Source organism: Neopsephotus bourkii, unplaced genomic scaffold (genome assembly GCF_033783945.1).
Source record: "Neopsephotus bourkii isolate Nb327-2 ecotype Australia unplaced genomic scaffold, CSIRO-AGI_Nbou_v1 NB_659, whole genome shotgun sequence".
Taxonomy (NCBI): Eukaryota; Metazoa; Chordata; class Aves; order Psittaciformes; family Psittacidae; genus Neopsephotus; species Neopsephotus bourkii.
The window spans coordinates 413,439-431,055 of NW_026901158.1; the positions used below are offsets into that span (position 1 = coordinate 413,439).

General features: G+C 52.4%; 1 protein-coding gene across 5 annotated transcripts in view; it reads right to left on the bottom strand.

Moving 5' to 3' along the window:
• Positions 1-17,617, bottom strand: part of VAV2 (vav guanine nucleotide exchange factor 2) — a 105,417-nt gene that overhangs the window by 62,981 nt on the left and 24,819 nt on the right. For all 5 annotated transcript variants that reach the window (XM_061352379.1, XM_061352380.1, XM_061352381.1 and 2 more), the window contains exon 2: positions 16,453-16,569. In XM_061352379.1, the coding sequence (XP_061208363.1) occupies positions 16,453-16,569 (117 nt within the window). The remainder of the gene's footprint in view (positions 1-16,452; positions 16,570-17,617) is intronic.

The window sequence follows — 17,617 nt, forward strand, 5'->3', positions numbered from 1 at the left end:
CTGCGGCAGGAAAAGGCCTTTGCCCAGTGAGCCCATGAGGGAGCCAAGGCCACGGTCCCGGCACGCGGCGCCTGGAGCACCAGCCCCATGCAATCCCCATTGCTCCGCAGGGCTGCTCCTGGCACGAGTGGAGAGGAGCCTCACTGCGACCCAGGGCAGCCTGCATCGCTCTGGAGGAGCACTGAGGGATTGATGGCTCCAGCAGCACCGACCCAAACTGCTGGAGCTTAAGCAGGCCTCCAGCTCGAGCAGAACGATACCCCTGAACACACAGTGATGCTGTACACGTGTAACATCCCAGCACAGGCATGAGGGATCTGTGTAACACACCCGGGTGTGTATGGAGGGGAGGACACTTCCCTCTATGTGACAGCCGGATACATCACCGAGGTTCAGCTGTGGGGCAGGAGGACACACATTAACTTGCATTACAATTTTCTGTCTGCTTTAAATACTGATAAAACATTAACATTCATTTCTATAATGTTTTTATTCAAAACCTACTGTGCCGACACTCGCGTGTCTGAATGAAGGAGAAACCCAGGTCTATGCAAAGTCAAGCGAAAAGGAGACAGTCTCCTTGCGACTGACAAGATAAAGCCTCCAGATGATTGACAGGACAAAAGACTTTGGTTTTCAGTTGATAGGCAATGCAGTAATTTTCTTTAAATGGCATCTTTTCTCCCCAGGTCTTCCTGGAAAAGCACAAACCACAGAGAAACCCCGTACTGAGCTGTATCGATCCCTGCCCAGCCAGGGGCGTGAAAGCCCTTCATCACCATGTCTGCTACGGGCCACAGCCCAAAGAACCCAAGTTAATCCAATATAAGCTTGAGAGCCAGCCCTGCTCCCACAACAGGCACAGCTGCTGTGCAAATGGGCAGCAGCAACATTGGTGGTGGAACATCAGATCATTATATCCTGGGTAAGGGGAGCCTTCCCTGATAGCAAATCCTGCCTTCCCTCACAGAAACCCTACCACATCCCTGCCCATTCTCCTCTTTTTCCAAGCTCCTGCCCACACTAGATTCCCTTCCCCAGCAAAAACAAATTCAATGCACAGTGGTGACAAATTCATGTCAGATGTGCTCTGCTGACAGGCCCCTTGGAGGGAATGGGGTTTAGCCCTTATGGAGCAGCCAGGATGCTCCATGGGACAGGCAGATCAGGGAAGGAGAGGGTAACCCCGGCCAGGTTTGCTCTCACTGCTCTCCCCCTCTGTGCACTTCCAGCTCTCAGAAGAGCCCCAACCACAGGTTAGATATGATTTTCACGGAAGGAAAAGCAGATTGTGAAAACAAGGAAATGCATCTTCTCCAAAAATGCACTTTTCAGACAAAACGATTGGCTGCACTTCAGCCAAATTTAGGAGTGTTTTCAGTTAACAGCTTGTTTGGGGAAACAGATAAATAAATAGATCAATAAATTAATAAGATGAGCAGCCCCAAGCTGCCGGTGCCATTCTGCCCTGATGTGACCCGCTGGCTGCCGGCACTGTTATGACAGTGAGCAAGATGCTTTGCTCTCTTGGGAGTGCATGAGGCAGCCCATGCAGGGGGCAGGTCCCTGGCACAGATAACCCACACATCTGCTGTTTATGGAAGAATTTGAGAATAACCCAGAGTCATTTACCAGCAAATCAAAGTGCAAACAGAAGCAATCAGGAGCATCTGCCCTGCTTCTTGGCAAAAGCCCCACCAGGCAAAGGTGATGAAGGGATGGGACAGACCCGTTCGACTCCTGGAAGCCAAACCTGACCATCACAGCAAATACATACGCGCAGAAAATACATCTGTGCAGGTCTGTCACAAACATCCCTGTGTCCCACAGAGCCCATTCGACTGAGTCACCAACCAGATTGACCCCAACAAGAAGCAGGAAACATCTTCCTTTGCCAGCAGCAAACCCCAGCAAGCCAGAGGTAGAACTGCACGATCAGCTTTCTGTGGCAGAATCACAGCTGCAGCCCAGATACAGCCTCCTCCTTAAAACTAATAGTAATCTATATGTGAGAAGGACAGAAACATCATGCCTCGCCTATGAATAATGACTTAAGACACCAGAAAAATACCCCACACATGTTAAATGCCACGGCTGTGAGACCAGCTCGCATCTGTTTTCTGCTGTCGTCGCTCCTTGTTTCTCTGGCTTTCCTGAGTTCATACATATTTAAAAATGCCAATAGCTCCATTACCCCTCACTTCTTATAACACTGGAAGATTAGAGCCCATAAGGGAGAGAAAAGAGAAGAAAGCATCGTGGGGAAGAATGTCACCCTGGCGCTAGAATAGTATTTACCCCAGTCCCGTGTCTAAAGCAGCTTTCCCTGTGGGGGCTGCCTGGGTGGGAGCAGGGACAGGGCTCGGTTTCCTCTGCAGCCACTGCTCTCAATGTCCCCCTTGTTCTCCCAGCAGCATCAGGCTGGAAAACTATGAATTATGAACCAGAGCTGGCACGCTCCCTTCGCTGCACAGCAATGGGGGGAAAGAGAGCCCAGCTCGCTCTGGCTCTGGAGAAGCAACTGCAGAGGCGGGCACTGGGCACACGGGGGTGTTTTGGGCGAGTTTTTGGGCACTTCCCCCCCTGCACACACCCATCTCTGACTGAACTTTCAGCCCCAGGAGTCCATACCCTCAATTACCAACACTTCAGGCTCAGAGCTCTACGCAGGAACCACAAAGCTTCACAGCACAGCAACTCGAACATTAAAGCAATAAATATTTGCGTGTTTATATAAATCTCCACATAAATATTTTGGTCACAACCTGCACCGATTTGTTTTCTTTTCCCCTCCCTTCTTGCTTCACTTCCACACTGTTGATGTGGGGATATTTTCTTGCATTACAGGAACAGTTTTCCCTCTCAGAAGGAAGCGGATGAAGAGTCAGCACCAGCCGCGAGCGTGCCGACAGCCACACCACGAGAGCTGAATCCTTCCAAAGGCTGAAGGAGGACAATTTCAAGTGACTTCATCGTAACTTTAACCTTATTTCATTCCGCTGATGTAGGGGCAGGCTGCGAGCAGCCGGTGAAGCTGCTCTCCATGACGGTCCTCATGGGTTTGTGGGTGCGCAGCAGCAGCTGACTGGGATTTAGCTGAACATTTCTACAATGCCACTACTACAAAGCTCTATTCTTCACCCTGCCTGGGTGGTGAGCTCCATACACCACAGCTCCTCTCCCAGCCCCGCAAAGCACTTTGCTGGCTCTCAGGAGTCGTGATGGACTTGCAATGACAAGTACCCGAGTCATTAATGGTTTACACTGGAACTCTTGCATATATACCTTGCCTGTGGGGCTCCAGCTGGACGGGCGCAGGCTGTACGGACAGCAAGGCTTGAGGACACCCACAAGGCTGGCGATGCTGAAAATCATGACAGTGAATGGCAGCACCCACCTGCGCATCACCCCTGGCCCAGGGCACAGAGCGAGCTCCTCACGCAGGGTGACAAAGGCGGACACCAGGGTAGCAAAGCAGCACTGCAGAGGAGCAATCACCAGGTCCACCTTCAGACCAAGAAGCAGGGATGGAAGCAAAGCACAAGCACTGCTACAGCGAGGCCAGCCCGGCTGCAGCATTTCCAGCGCACAGGGAGGCGCAGGAATCTAATTTATTTGGGTCAACTCTGTTTTGACCAGGGGACAATCGGCTGGAGCAGGAGGGGACAGAAATGCCGATTCTATGTCAATTTTAAAGCTGTTCATAAAGTTCCAGCTCCACACTCTTGTGCATCCACACACATCCCGTGCAGCACTCTGCTCACTGCTGTGCTTCAGCAGCTCGTGTGTCTTTAGCGGCCAGGGCCCCAACACTGCTAACGGGATTTAACTTGCTCTTACTAACATTTTATCCATGGTACTAGGTCATGTTTCCCTTTCCACTTGAAAGGCATCTCCGGCTTATTGGCAGCAGTGAAATTAATAGAGAAATCATTAGAAAGCATAAGGCCCAGGCCATGCAAATCGCACACCACAGAGGATTATTTCCAAACAATAAAATTAATTGGTGTCATCAGCCAGCAGCAGGAACGCAGAGAGAGTTCGCATTAAAGAACATAGAGGATTATTGACAGCCCGTGCCTCCTCATACATAAAACATCAGATGGCATCACTTCATTGTTATTCCCTATGCATGAAGGCTTTCCCCATGTGGATCTGCGGAGCAGAGGTGAACCAGACGGCAGGACACAAACGGGACAGGGGCACCACAGCAGCACCTGGTGCTCGCCTGCATGGGTCTGCAGTGAAAAGCGCTCAACACCTTCTGCAAGTCAAGCTCTACAAAACTGGGCTGTCTGGACCCAAACTGATGCCTTCTTTTGGGCACCTGGGACACAAGGACTTGCTGACTGTAAGCACTTAGAGGGAGCAAATCCCACAGCAAAATACCCAGTCCTGACACAACCCATGTTCAGCTCTCAGCCACTGAAGCAAACACCCTCCTGATCCTCCAAGGTGCAGGTCTGGGTTCCCACCACAGCAGGGACTGATCCCTTGGTGACCCATGGATGCCAGGCAAGCACAAGCAGAGCACCTGGGCCTGGGCTGCAGTATTCTCCCCCAGTATTCAAACATACCCGTACTCTTGAGAGGCAGAGAGAGCCATCATCTGAGCAAAGCAGAGCAAATACAGTGCTGCCATTGCCACAGAGGTTAAAAAAGAGAGCACTCAGTTCCGGGGCTGGAGAAGGCATGTACGAGTTTGTTTTGTTTCCGAAGAAAAAGAATAAATAGTAGCCTCAAGTCAGGATAATATTTATTCACATGCTTCGCTTTGAAGTTCAGCCCCTGTTGGCTTCACGTGGTTAAATCTCCTGGAGAAGAGAGCTCTCTGAAACCGCACCCTGAGCGAGGGGAGGAAGAAAGGAAACTGTTCAAACACCGGCATTAGGGAAGCAAAATAAGCGGCGGCACTGGGGGAATTATCACTGTCCCTCAAAAACACAAAGGAGAACTCGAACAGGTTTGTTCCTGCACCCCCCCAGACGGTGCAGAACTGTAGAGCAACAGCTCCGGTTCAGGGAACTGCGTTTCATGGCAGGACAAGCAAAATGAGAAGAAGAGCCCTCTTAGCCTCCAAGGTAAATCCCCATCCACTTGTTTCCTGCCCTCCAGGGGGGTTTCTCTGTACTGCATTTCTCTCTGACAGAATCTGGATGTGTTTCCGTACTTGCATGAATATCTGGAGAGCTTTAGGCCGGGAAATGGGTGGGAGCAGAGGCAAAGACGGGCAGAAACACACGGGGGCTGATGGCAACGCATCCACAGCAAAGCCTGGGAAAACACCACCACATCCAACATCCCCAGCCCCAGCAGCAGGACCTGCCCAGGAGCTGCTTCAGGAACCGGGTATTTTCCTTCTCCACACGTGTGCCCCAGCCAGGACCCGCAGGTTCCTGCCCACAGCCCCTGAGCTCTGGTTCCCGGGTCAGGCTCCAAACTGCACAGAGCAGTTCCGCGCACGCTGCGGTGCCGGTTTGCTCAGCACATGCCCAGGAGCAGCCAAGCGAACAGCCCTGCCTGTCCAAACAGGAGCAGCACGAGGGCTGCGCCACAGAGCCGCCGGGCAGCTCCTGCCTTAGTCCCAACACAGGGAGCGCTTTCCTTCCGGGATTCCAAGCACACCACGGGTAACCACTGGGATCAAATCCCTCTTCCACTGCACATCCTGTGCTGCCCACAATGTGAACACGCAGGACAGGGAAGTTCCCCTCTCCATATCTTGCACCTCTTATCTCTCTCCACGGGTCCTCTTTGCTGAACACGTGGGTAAGCCAGTATGCCAAGTTACACCCTGATACCCTTAAACTGTACTGGGTAATGCCTCTTATCTGACCTTTCTTTTAGTCAGGTCACTCATATTTGTAGTCATGCTGCATTTTTCCTGAAGTGTGCCCTAGTTATGGCATTTACTCATTTATGTTTCAGAAGAGAACAGAGTAAAAATGGAGTTAATGGAGCTGGAAATAGGATGAAGCCAAACCACAAAACTCTACTGATCTGCTTGTCCTTCAGACCGCTTACACAGACAGGAACTTGCTGCGACTGACTCTCATCGATTGCAGCCTCTTTACAAGCCCTTCTGTGGCAAGACTGAGCTGGAGAAGAGCAGAGTGCCTGAAATTCAGTGTTTGCTGCTGTTACTCACTCCTGTAACACACGGTGCAAACAGCAGCAAGCGCCTGTTGCAGCTTGTGGTGCGACCTCACAGAACCCAACAGCTCCCAGGACTGGCGCAGCCAAACCCCACTGCCGGAACAGTTTGCTCAGCAGCAGCACCCACCAGCCCTGCCATGCAGCTCCTTCCATCCGCTGCCAGGGCTCCCAGCGCTGCCCCTTCCCAGCACTCTGAAGGGATGAAGGGAGAAAACAAGAAGCCCAAAGCTGAGCATCCCTGGCCACGGACTGGCTGTGTCCCTGGGCAGTCTCCTTAGCCTGGTCCAGGACAGGTTTCCTGAACCTTCCCTTGTGTTTGGAATCCCCCCTGCTCTGAGGACCTACTGCAAGTGCTCTGGGATCAGCAGATGCTCAAAAGCTGCCCAGTCCCTAATGTTACAAAGAAAACTTCCTCCCTGGCATTTTCCTTGAAGCCTCAGCCCCAGGAGCCCTGCAGTTGCTTCTTAACTGAGATGTCAGCTTTACTTTTCAAGGATTTAGCCCCTCACAAATGCAGAAAACCCAGAGCATCACTGAAGTGCCCCCTGCTCACCTGAAGAAAAGCCTCTGGAAACATTCCCACACTATTGTTGTTTTTAAAGGAAACAAACCCCCTTTGAGAGCACGTAAACCATACCCCTTGGATTCTCTGCAACATCAACAGATGACTGCACGGGCACAAGAACCTGCTGCAACTCCCTGCACCCAGCCAGGGAGCAGAAACTCCGGGCAGAGCTGACAACTCCTTCCTCAAGGGCCAGACACTGGGGGGACACAAAGGAGTGACCACACGCAGGCAAAGAGCACCACAAACATCCCTGCTCCAAGGGGGTTCAGAGCTCGGCCTCCTCAACAACCGCATCTCCCCAAGCCCTTCCCTGAGGACCAGCAGAGCTCCTGCTCCCCAAGCCCTGCACCGCAGCCAGCCCCGGCTGGCCCAGGGTACCCCCAGAAATCCACTCTGGACCCTCATCAGCAGAAGCAGCTCTGTGAATACAGACCAGCAGGACCCAGAGGACCAGGGTCAACTCCCACATTGTGCTCATGGTGCTCCACCTCCAGCCAACAGAACCAGCGTGTCCCGGGGTGCCCGGGAAGGGTGGTGGAGAAGTTTGGATGCAAGGACAGGCTGGACGCTAATGGGCAGCCGGCAGCGAGGGGAGATTTCATCAATGCACAAATGGAATCTGCCAGGAGGCATTTTAGGAGTCAATTCTTCACACTCCAGTAATTAGAACAATATTATGAGAGCAGGCGAGGTGAGGGCGGGCGGCAGCATGCGGGGACTTGGCTGATGCAGGGAATGGGCTGAGCAAACACCGGAGTCAAGTGGGGCCTCAAGGCAAGAGCCCTCCACAGGGCTCCCTGCAGGCTGGACTCAACCCAACAGTTTATCCACTTCCCAGCTGTGGGTTTTTCTGTGCACACGTGAAATTCAATTTCGTATTTAGATTAAACACAGACCAATGACCCTGACCCAACTGCCTTCCTTACCTCAAAAATACCAGCAAGCTCAACAGGGGTTTTTGCTTCCGGGGCAATACATTCAGTTCAAGGTCTGCTCCAGACTCTGCCAGTGACTGGTAGACACCTGTGCATGATCTTAGATGCCATAGAAGTCTAATCCCATTGAGCACTCAGACCCCAAAACCAGATTCCCACAGAGGAGCTGTCATCTAAGTCCATAGCAATCAGAACATCCCAAACTGCTGCATTAGAGGAAGATGCTCAAAGTTAGCTTCCTGCCCAGTGCCTACTACAAGAGGATGAAACATCCCAGCTGAAAAACAAAACCAACCCAACCCACACGCTGGTGGATCCATCTCCAACTCCTCCCTGGAGCAGCCCCTCCGGGACCTGGAGGGCTCCATGGGCTGTCCCCCACACTGGTGTACCCACATGCAGAGCCCTCGCAGGCAGCTTCGCTGTGTTACTTCCAGGAGCCAGAACTTTCATTGCTAAAGTAAAACTGATGTGCAAAAGCTGCTCCTTCAAGGGCAGGATGGGAGCAGGATGTGTGTGCGGGTTCAAGACGGACCGATGCTGTACAAGGGGTATTCATATCTGCTGGAAGTGGGACTCAGCCACTGCAGTTCCCATCTGCAGTGAGCTGTGATCTCAGCTCTGATCCCGGAGCACAGAGGTCCTTTTGATGAACGGCTGCACACAGGGACTGAGGCACTATTGCAGCATCGAAGAAAGACATCCCGTTCTTTAATAATCCTCCCAGTCCTCTGGCTCTGAAAGCCAAGTTTCAGTTTCCCATCGGGAAGCTGCTGCACCCCAAGGGGCTCAGGCACATCGCCGGGAAGCAGAGAGTGATGCTCCAGACTTGCTGCTCACCCAGCTCTCCGGGCGCTTCTTGTAAATCACAGCACAACCTCCAGTTGCTTTGCCATTTGCACGTGCCCAGAGGAGAGCAGGGTCCCACAGAAACCCCCTTGCTATCACCCTCAGAATCCCCCTGGGATCCCCAGCTCTGGTTTAGCTCAGTGCACACTCCTAGCACCAACATGGAAGGTCTGTGCATGGGGAAGAATCTTTCCATTTGCCCTCAAGTACTGACCACCTTTTCCAAAGCTGGAGCCACAGGCTGTGAAATCCCCCCCATCTGTTAGCCAGGGAGAAGCCTCCCCCGCAGCCCACCCTCCTCTCCCACACAAGCCTCGCTCATCGCTAGGAGCAACAGCAAGCATGATGGCTCAGAAGTTCCTGAAATCCCAGACAAGAGGCTGGGAATAGGAGACCCTGACAAATGCCACAGAGTTCAGCGTGTCCACGTCATTAGCTTCACCCAGGACGCATTAAGGATGCTTGCTTGTTACCATAATTACGTTGTAATATATAATTAGTGGGAAGAGAGCGATGTCGAGGAGGAGAATGTCTCACTTACACACACACCATTAATGCTGAGAGTGCAAGTGAACCAACCAAACCAGCCACAGCCTCACCCCTGATGGGTGATGCTTGTGACCTGCAGCAGCAAAGCACAGAGGGCAAGCGCTGCTGTCCCTCGGGTGCACAGCCCCAGCCTGGCCAGGGCTGGGGCCAGGAGAGGAGCAAGAGCTGGAAGAAAGGAACAGAAACGCTGGGTCTGGGAGCCCTTCAAGCAGGACCCTGAGCACTGGGGCGGACGGAGCTCAGCTGTGCCAGCACCTTCAGACCAAGAGCTTCACTTTTGCCTGTTCTGAACCCTGGTTACACGCCTGCGCTGATCTGCTTCAGGAAATGCTAATGATCACTTGTAGCCAAAGCTTCGGCCTTGGGACGGTCTCAGCAGCAGATGCTGCAGTTCCAAGGAGCAGAGAAATCTGAAGAGTTCGTCATGAAATACAGGATTCCTTTCATTCCAAGACTCCCTTAAGCAATACTACCTGGGAGGTTCTTCCTTCCCATCCCCAAGCACATGCACCCTGAATGGTTAAGCTCAAGTGATGGCAGACGCACTAACCGGGCACCACAGCATGCAAAGACTGACTCTGCCTGCAGCATCTTCCAGTCATGAGGATGCTCGGTGCATCACCAAGCCTCAAATGCCCAACAACACAGGAAAGGAAACCACGCTTTTTCCAAAGATAGCCAAACCCTGTTGGGTCACCCCGAGCAGCCTGGCTGGCTTCTGCCCCCTCCCCTTTCTGGAGACACAGACCAGCAAGTGCTTTAGCTTTCCAAGGGAAAACAGAATCCTTTTCTCCCAGATCTTGTCTAAAATTACTGGAAGAAGAGCTCAGACAAATCAGGAAGGTACAGAAAGATCAATTTCATGCACATTAAGGGTACCATTTATCCCGTCCTGATCAATACCTTGGATTCCTCACCCATTAAAACACTTCCATTGCTGTTTAAGGCTCAACTGCAAAATTCTCCCATTAGGACAATGGAAGTTAGCAAAGACCCTGCCCATACTCGTTTGATCTGAAACATAAACCCCCCTAATGTGACCTCTTGGAAAAATACAGGGGAGAGCAGCCAAGGAGGAAACAAAACGCAGAAGGAACATCCTGGCTCTCGCAGCTCCACCGAGGAGCTGCTCAGCTGTAAACGGAGCAGAGGGAAGCAGGAAGAGAGAAAGGGGAAGAGCAGGGAGAATTTGCCACAGCACAGCTAAAACTGGTGCTGAGGTGAATCCCAGAGAGCCACCAGCAGCGGTGCCTGGCTCCTGCTCCAGCCCAGGAGCCCCTTGCTGGGACACGGCCTTGCCATCGCTGTGCTGGACACCAGGTCCCAGCCTCACAGCCCCAGTGCATGTGCCGAGGACCCCGCAGCACCCCCTCCCTGCTCTGCACCAGCGCAGCATCACTCATGCAGGTCCTCACCGAGCAGAGCCCTCAGAGAGGCACCGAGCCCGGGGCAGGACTCCCTGGAGCAGCCCCTGGCAAAGCCCCAGGGAACCACAGGAGCGGGTCTGGTGCCAGCGGGCACTTCCTGGCACAGAACCCAGCCCCGGTGAGCGCAGACCTCGGTCACCCGCGGGTGCCTGCTCTCAGCTGTGCAGGTCCTCACCAGCCCCAGCACAAGCAGAAGCCTCTGCTCCCCCAGTGTGGTGGGAGCCCAACGGGATCCCCTCACTGCAGGAGTGATACCAGGGCCACAGCTCCAAGCCACCCCCCAATGCTCGTGAACCCGGGTGCTCCTCAGAGGGGTTTGCTTTCGGATGCACTGAAAACCCAGCTGCAGCCATCAGCAGCTTGTTGCCTATGCATGGTTTAAGGCCGTGGTGCTGTTACCAGCTCTCTGAAGACCACAAACACATTAGCGTGCCCCTGTTGACATTAACAGCGACAGGCAGCTGGGGAGACTCACAGCCCACCAGATCCTTTCAGGGCACTATTCAGATCGCAGCAGGGAGAAATTTCCAGGCTATGGAGCCTAAAAACACACATTACTACAGGTGTGGTAGCACCTACCACATCTTCATGGCAAACACCACCCCGGTAACAGTCCCACGCAGCAGAAAGCTCTGTCTGGTCCTCGCTTCACTTGCCACAGAACTCTAATACATGTGCCTTGTGTTTTGGGGAAGTTCAGAGTCAGGGTTTCCTGTAGACAATTTTAGCATCCCAACTGAAAGCATCTGCTGGGCACGCTGCAGTGGCCAACACTGCACGAACCCCAGTTGATGGGATCATGGTGCCAGGAGCAGGAGGATGGGAGCAGGGTCCCTGCATCACCCCATGTCCAACAGCATCACCGAAGGTGAACCTGCACCGCTGGTGTGTCCCAGGCAATACAGAGCTCAGAACACACGGAGTGTGAGACAAACAGCCCCCAAGCCCAAATGATCCCTCAAGATGGCAAGGCACGGGGATAAACCCAACCCATGTTGTTCCCATCTGCTTTTGCCATTTGAAGTGTCCGTTTCAACACCCAAGCCTCCAGCAAAATTCCAGCAAAGCCGTTTAAAACACTGGTGGACAAACACCGACTGACCTGGCACCAGCCAAGCAACCAGCAGCCAGCACGGAAGGACCAAACACCACCCCCAGCTCCTGCAGGCAACTGGGGAGTTAATCATCAGCTGGCAGGGTGATGGCCCTGCACAGGCACCCACGGGCTGCCTCCCACGCTCCCATACAATTCCTGGAGCTGGGGCTGCTCCCTCAGGCAGGGACCGCAGCACCCAGGGCTCGAGGCAAAGCCCTGTGGGCAGCAGCAAAGTTGCACATGAACCTTCAGCTGCTTGGAAAAACAAGCACAGACCCAGCCTGGTTTGGGCTGAAGGGACCTCAAGGCTCCTCCAGCTCCAGCCCCCGCCACGGGCAGGGACCCCTTCCACTGGAGCAGCTTGCTCCAAGCCCCTGTGTCCAACCTGGCCTTGAGCACTGCCAGGGATGGGGCAGCCGCAGCTTGCCAGGACAGGCGGTGAGCACGTCCCTGGCCACTCCACAGTCACACCCAGGATCCTCTCTGCAGTTACTGCACTGCTCTCTAGGGAGTTAAAAGAAAGAATAAAACAAAACACACCCTTTTGGAGAATTGCCCTCCCCACCTGCAGCACACGCTGGGTGCAGCTACACCGCAGTTAGAAACACTTTCCTCTGCGATAGCATCTCCTTGACACGCATCCAACCACCACGTAGCAGCATCTGAGGCACTGGCACAGAGGGACACAACCAGGGGGGTCCGTAAGAATGCCCGGTCCCCTGGGATCTGGGAACAAGCAGGAGGCAAAGGCAGAGCCACAGCCCCATCCCAGCACTGCAGAGCCATGCAGCACTGCTCTCCCCTCCAGACCCATGGCTTCATGCACTCAGGAAAACCTCTGCTTTTAGCTTGCTCCTGGCTACAAGATGCCAGGAGAAACCCCCAGAAGTGAGGAATGGGAGGAGGAGGGCTGGTCCCAGCACCAGCAGGACACCGCGGGAGGGCAGGCACTGGGCTTGCTTTGGTGCAGCACCAAAAGGCAGCTGATCTGAAAGCCTTGTAGTTTCTGGCTACCTGCACTATTCCATGTAAATCTCCCCGTTTCTCCCTTCATATGCCCAATCTCTGTTAATAAAGCACCCTTTAAAACACTGCTGCAAGGCCGTTGACTTGTACATGAGGTCAGAATTGGGGGAGGGAGGGGAATTCTCAGCAGAGAAACAGAAACCCAAACCACCACGTCTCAGTTATTAATCCCTTCAGTAACTCTGACAACGCTCCCCACCCTCCTGCCTCAAACCCAGCACAAACCAGTTTTCTGGCTCTCTGGCAAGCGGGTGCTGTGTGTGCTGGGAGGGGGTCAGGGGATGATGCAGCTGAGTCCCTTCATGCTCCCCAACACCCTCCCACCCCCAGGTGGACGGGGGTGCTGTTACACCAAAGACACCAATGCTTTACAGCGGGGACTCAACGCTTCAACTCCAATGGTACCGGCACATCCCCATCCTTTCCCACCACAGCATCACTTGGTATCAGGGGCCAGGGTAGGAAAGGCCCCAGCCTTACATAAAAAGCTCTTCCAAATAGCACAGGACCTTCAAAAGAAGTTGAGGACGATGAAACCCAGGGCAGGAGCACAGGAGGAGCAGGAGCCGACGCATGCACAGGGAGCAGTGGAGCTGACACAGGGCTCCATCGCTTTATGGATATTTGAACTATATTTCTCAAAAAAGTACATTTCTGCAAGTTATTGAAAAAGAGTAACTGCCTCTAACGAGCCCGCTGCCCCCATGCTGCCTAACAGAGTGATAAAGAGTTTAACCCATATTTATGTACATGTTATCTCATTATGGTTGGTGCCAATAAATTAGCAAGTCCAACAGGAGTTACATTTTACACCGCGATGCTATTAAAGGTGCATGAAGTAAAACAGCACACGGGGCACGAGCACCAACTTCTTTTGAGCCAGGCTGAACCAGGGAACCTGAGCGCAGCACCCCAGGGCTCCCCCTGCCAGCCCGGAGCCTGATGAGGGACCCAGTGATGTCAGCAGGGGTTCTCTTGTGTGCAGCACCAACACTGCACTGCTTCTGCATCCTGCAGCAGGACACGGCCACACAGGAACACTCGTGCAGATGCCAGCAGTGATCAGACAGTGCCTTCTGAGCCACTTTAAAGGGATAAGATACAAAAAACAATAAAGAGCCAACTTGCATTAATCAATGTAACAACACAGTCTTTCGAGGTGTCAAAGGGGCACAACTAGAGACAGAGGTGGTCAGCATCTCAGGTCACTTCTGGAAGCCTCTGTCGTGACACACAGCATGTCTGGTCACAGTGGGACTGCTGAACAACGGGGCACTGGGGAGAACAGTGGCTGTGAGCAATCTGAAGTGGCTCCTGGGCTCCCTCACGGGACCGGGAAACACTGCACCAGGATTACAAGAAACATGACGCATCTATCTGGGAGAAGCCTGCACTTGCCAATTACCCGGCATCCCACAAAGGCAGAGATGGAGCTTTTCAGCTCCGCAGGGATTTCGGCCGGAGAAGCCCAGATGGCTCCCGATCCCCTTTCACCAGCTGTGATCCTGGTCACAGGAAGGAAGAAGTCACTTCCCAAGCTTAAAACTCAAGGAACTGGCAAAACCACGGACAAAATCCTCATGTTCTGGACTCAAGCAGCCCCCGGCCACGCTTGCTCCTCCAGAGCAGGCTCCATAGGTCCCACAGCAGCTCCTGCTTGATGAAGTGCTGGCTCAGAAGCCAAAGGGAGCTGTGGAAACCCCTCTCGGAACAGCAGCCGGCCACGGTGAGACTCGGATCTGATTCTTCTTCCTCTTTTAAAGCACCAACATTTTTCTTACACTCAGAAGCCCTGAAGGGCCCTGCAGGCTCCAGAGCACAAGCCCTGCGCACACAGGTTGGCTCCACAGGAACGGAAGCCCCTGCCTTTCTACTGTGTAATTACACTGCAGCAAACCCAGATGCTACTGCAGCAGTCACTGCCCACCGGCCCCTGCTTTGGAGAAGGAACCACTTCAGTGGCATCCAGAAAGGAGACACCCAACGCAGCCCCGCCAGGGTTTCCATGTAATTAAATGGTCTCCTGTTACTATGCTGTCCTGCACAGCCTAAGCGCCGAGCAGCCCTGCTGATCCAAGCGATGAACGGCTCCAGGAAGGAGTTGGTGTGGTGAAGCCTGGGCTTGTCCAGTGGGACCGTGGATTAGAGACTCCTTTTGCTCTCACTGGGACTCAGAAAGGAAAGGCGCTTTGGTCGACAGCAGATTTTTCCCTGTTTATTTGCTTTGCCGCTGCTGAACACAGATCTGAGGACAACGTGGGAATGAAAGGTGGCAAAGACAATGGGGATGTTTTGACAGGCTTCCAGAGGGGTTGAGGGTGGTGCAGCCTTGAAGAGCTGATACCTCCCGTGCACTGATAAAAAGCTGCGCTGGGAAAAGATCAGCGAGGATTCTGTGTACAGAGCCTGCGCCTCCCACAGCTCAGGAGGTTGGCTGAGGATGGCAATGCATGTGAAAATAAGCAGGATCCAGGCAATAAAGTACATCTGGATTTCTTGGAAGTTTATGACAAGTTTCTTTCCAAAGTCTCCTAAAAACCTGAACTGCCACAAGGAAAGAGGGAATGGCAAATCCTGTCTCCTCCCCAAGCCACAGACCTGAACGCTCTCCCAAAGAGTAACCATAAGGAGGAGAGAATAGCTGTTCCCTAACCAGACCAAAAGGAAACCAAACTGTGTTCAGCTCACACGTTCCAGCAGTGTTTAACTCTGTTAACAGGCATCTTAGGCAATTTGAAACAGCACAAAGCAAGAAGCAATGCGACAATAAAGCAGCATTTTAATTAGCAGCAGTTCTTTCCCCAGCCCAAAAGGTTCCTTCTGTGCATTCATATTCCCAGAACAACAAAAGCCGCCTTGTATTTCATAAATCACAAAAACTCATAAAACAAGCCCCTACAATTGCACATTCCAGATAATGGTCCAGAAATAAATTAGGCAATAAATATCAAACAATATATCCCCATCAGCAGTGCAATTCTACTCTCTGGATAATCAGAAGAGAAGATGCCTTCCAGCAGTTTATGCCTGGTAGCTGGAAATAGGTAAAACAATAGAGAGCTTTAATAAATCTTTTAACACTTTTTCCACTGAAGAATATAGCGATTGCCCTGTGTAATAGCTTCCCTGAGCGCAGTACCCATCACAGTAACAGCACAGCTCCAATGCTGCTGGTGTCAAAAGCCGGGGTACGGACAAGCAACCACGTGTAAAAATCAGGAAGGATTTTCCTCCCTCTCAGCTGGGTCTGGTTCAGCTCTTGGTGACAACCAGCCCTTACAGCACACACAAACCCTGCTCTCCTCTCCCATGCAGGTGACACACAGCACAGACATTGTTCAACCCCAGGCTGGGATGATGCTTAACACTGGTTTGACAGTAGCATTCCCACAGGGAGGTCGCAGGCAAGGAGGTGGCGTGGCTCTGCCCGAGTCACCCAGCAGGGCAGCCAGAGCTGGGAAGAGGACCTAGTGTTCCAACCCCACAGCAGCAGCAGCAGCCCCAGGGCTACCACCTCCTCCAACAGCTCTTATGAACACACAGATATTCTGATGCCCTCAAAAAAAAGACATTTCTTCATATACTCCCAAGGTTTTTAGATTGCTTTGCAATCTACAGCAGAAAGCTTGAGGACTTCATCTCCCTTCGCTAACCAAGAACGCAGCAACACCATCCCCTACGTAAGCAAATATCCCAAGCACAGGGAAACAGGTGCCCAGTGCATGGGTTAAGGGCACAGAAGCTGCTCAGAAACCCACAAAGCATTGATATATTCATCCAAAGCCTGCAGCATAAGCCCAAAGAACCCCCGGTGCCAGAACCATTACCCTCAGGAGTGACCCTTACCTTTCCAAAATCCCGTACGTCAAAGAGGTCGAAGGGATCAAACAGATCACTGTTTCTTAACCCAAATTTGTCATGACACACTTTGAGGAAGGTTCGGATGTTCTTCAAACAGAGAAACTGCAGGAAACAAAAGAAGAGAGGGGGAAAGGTGAGAAAGGCAGGCACACATCTTAACTGAGATGTACTATGCTATATTCACAACGAGACAAGTTATCAGGCACTTAGAGACCCGCACTGAAGAGCCCGGCACTAGCTCATTTGTCGCCACTGGAGATGCCAGGCTCGAGGTGCCTGTGAGCACTCCTGTGTCCTCAGCTGGGCACCAAACAAACCTCCTCTTGGAAAACAAGGCTCACAGAAGATAACACTGCAGAAGGGCTGGAAACTCGAGCCAGGAGTTCCCCTTTCAAGGCCGGAGCCAAATATAAATTACAGCTGATGTACAGAAACCCGGTGTTGAACATCTAACCATCTCCAGCATGATCCCATTAGCTTCCCTATAGAAGGGACAAGTTACAGCTCCTGCCCCAGCTCAGATCTCATTCCCAAGACCAGGGCAATCCCCAGGACTGTTTCCACAACACTTTGCTCATCTCTAACCTTCACCCATTTGAAGAGGCAGAAATCTCCCCCCCCTCAGGGACCACCCTCGGTTGTTCTGCTGGTCAATGGGCAGAGCAACATCATGTTTCTCTGTCAAGAAAACCCTGTCTTTGACTAGTGCAATAATGGGTCATTTGTTTGGGAAGATTCTGAAGTCTGGGCACTGCAGACAGTCTCACTCCAGCAAAGGACTGAGAACAGAATAAAAACCGCTTCATTTCTGCAGCTGCATCACCTTCATCAGGATGGACTGACTCTGCTGAGCAAGCCAATTTAATGCACTTCTTTCTGCATCCTCGTGCTATTCCACAAAACCCCTTCAATTTATTGCTGTGCTTTTAAATGACTCATTTTTTTCAGCAAATTCCTCACAAATACATAATAAATACGTTAGAGTTGTAAGTAAATCAACCCATGCAAGGGGTGAATTCATCCCCTCATGACAAACAGGCGCAAGACTCAAGCTGCCATTGGGTGGGTTTGATCCATGCAATTTCATGGACCACATGGTGCTGTCTCTGCTCCCCAAGTTGTCATCAAACCAGCACCACGCAAAAACACA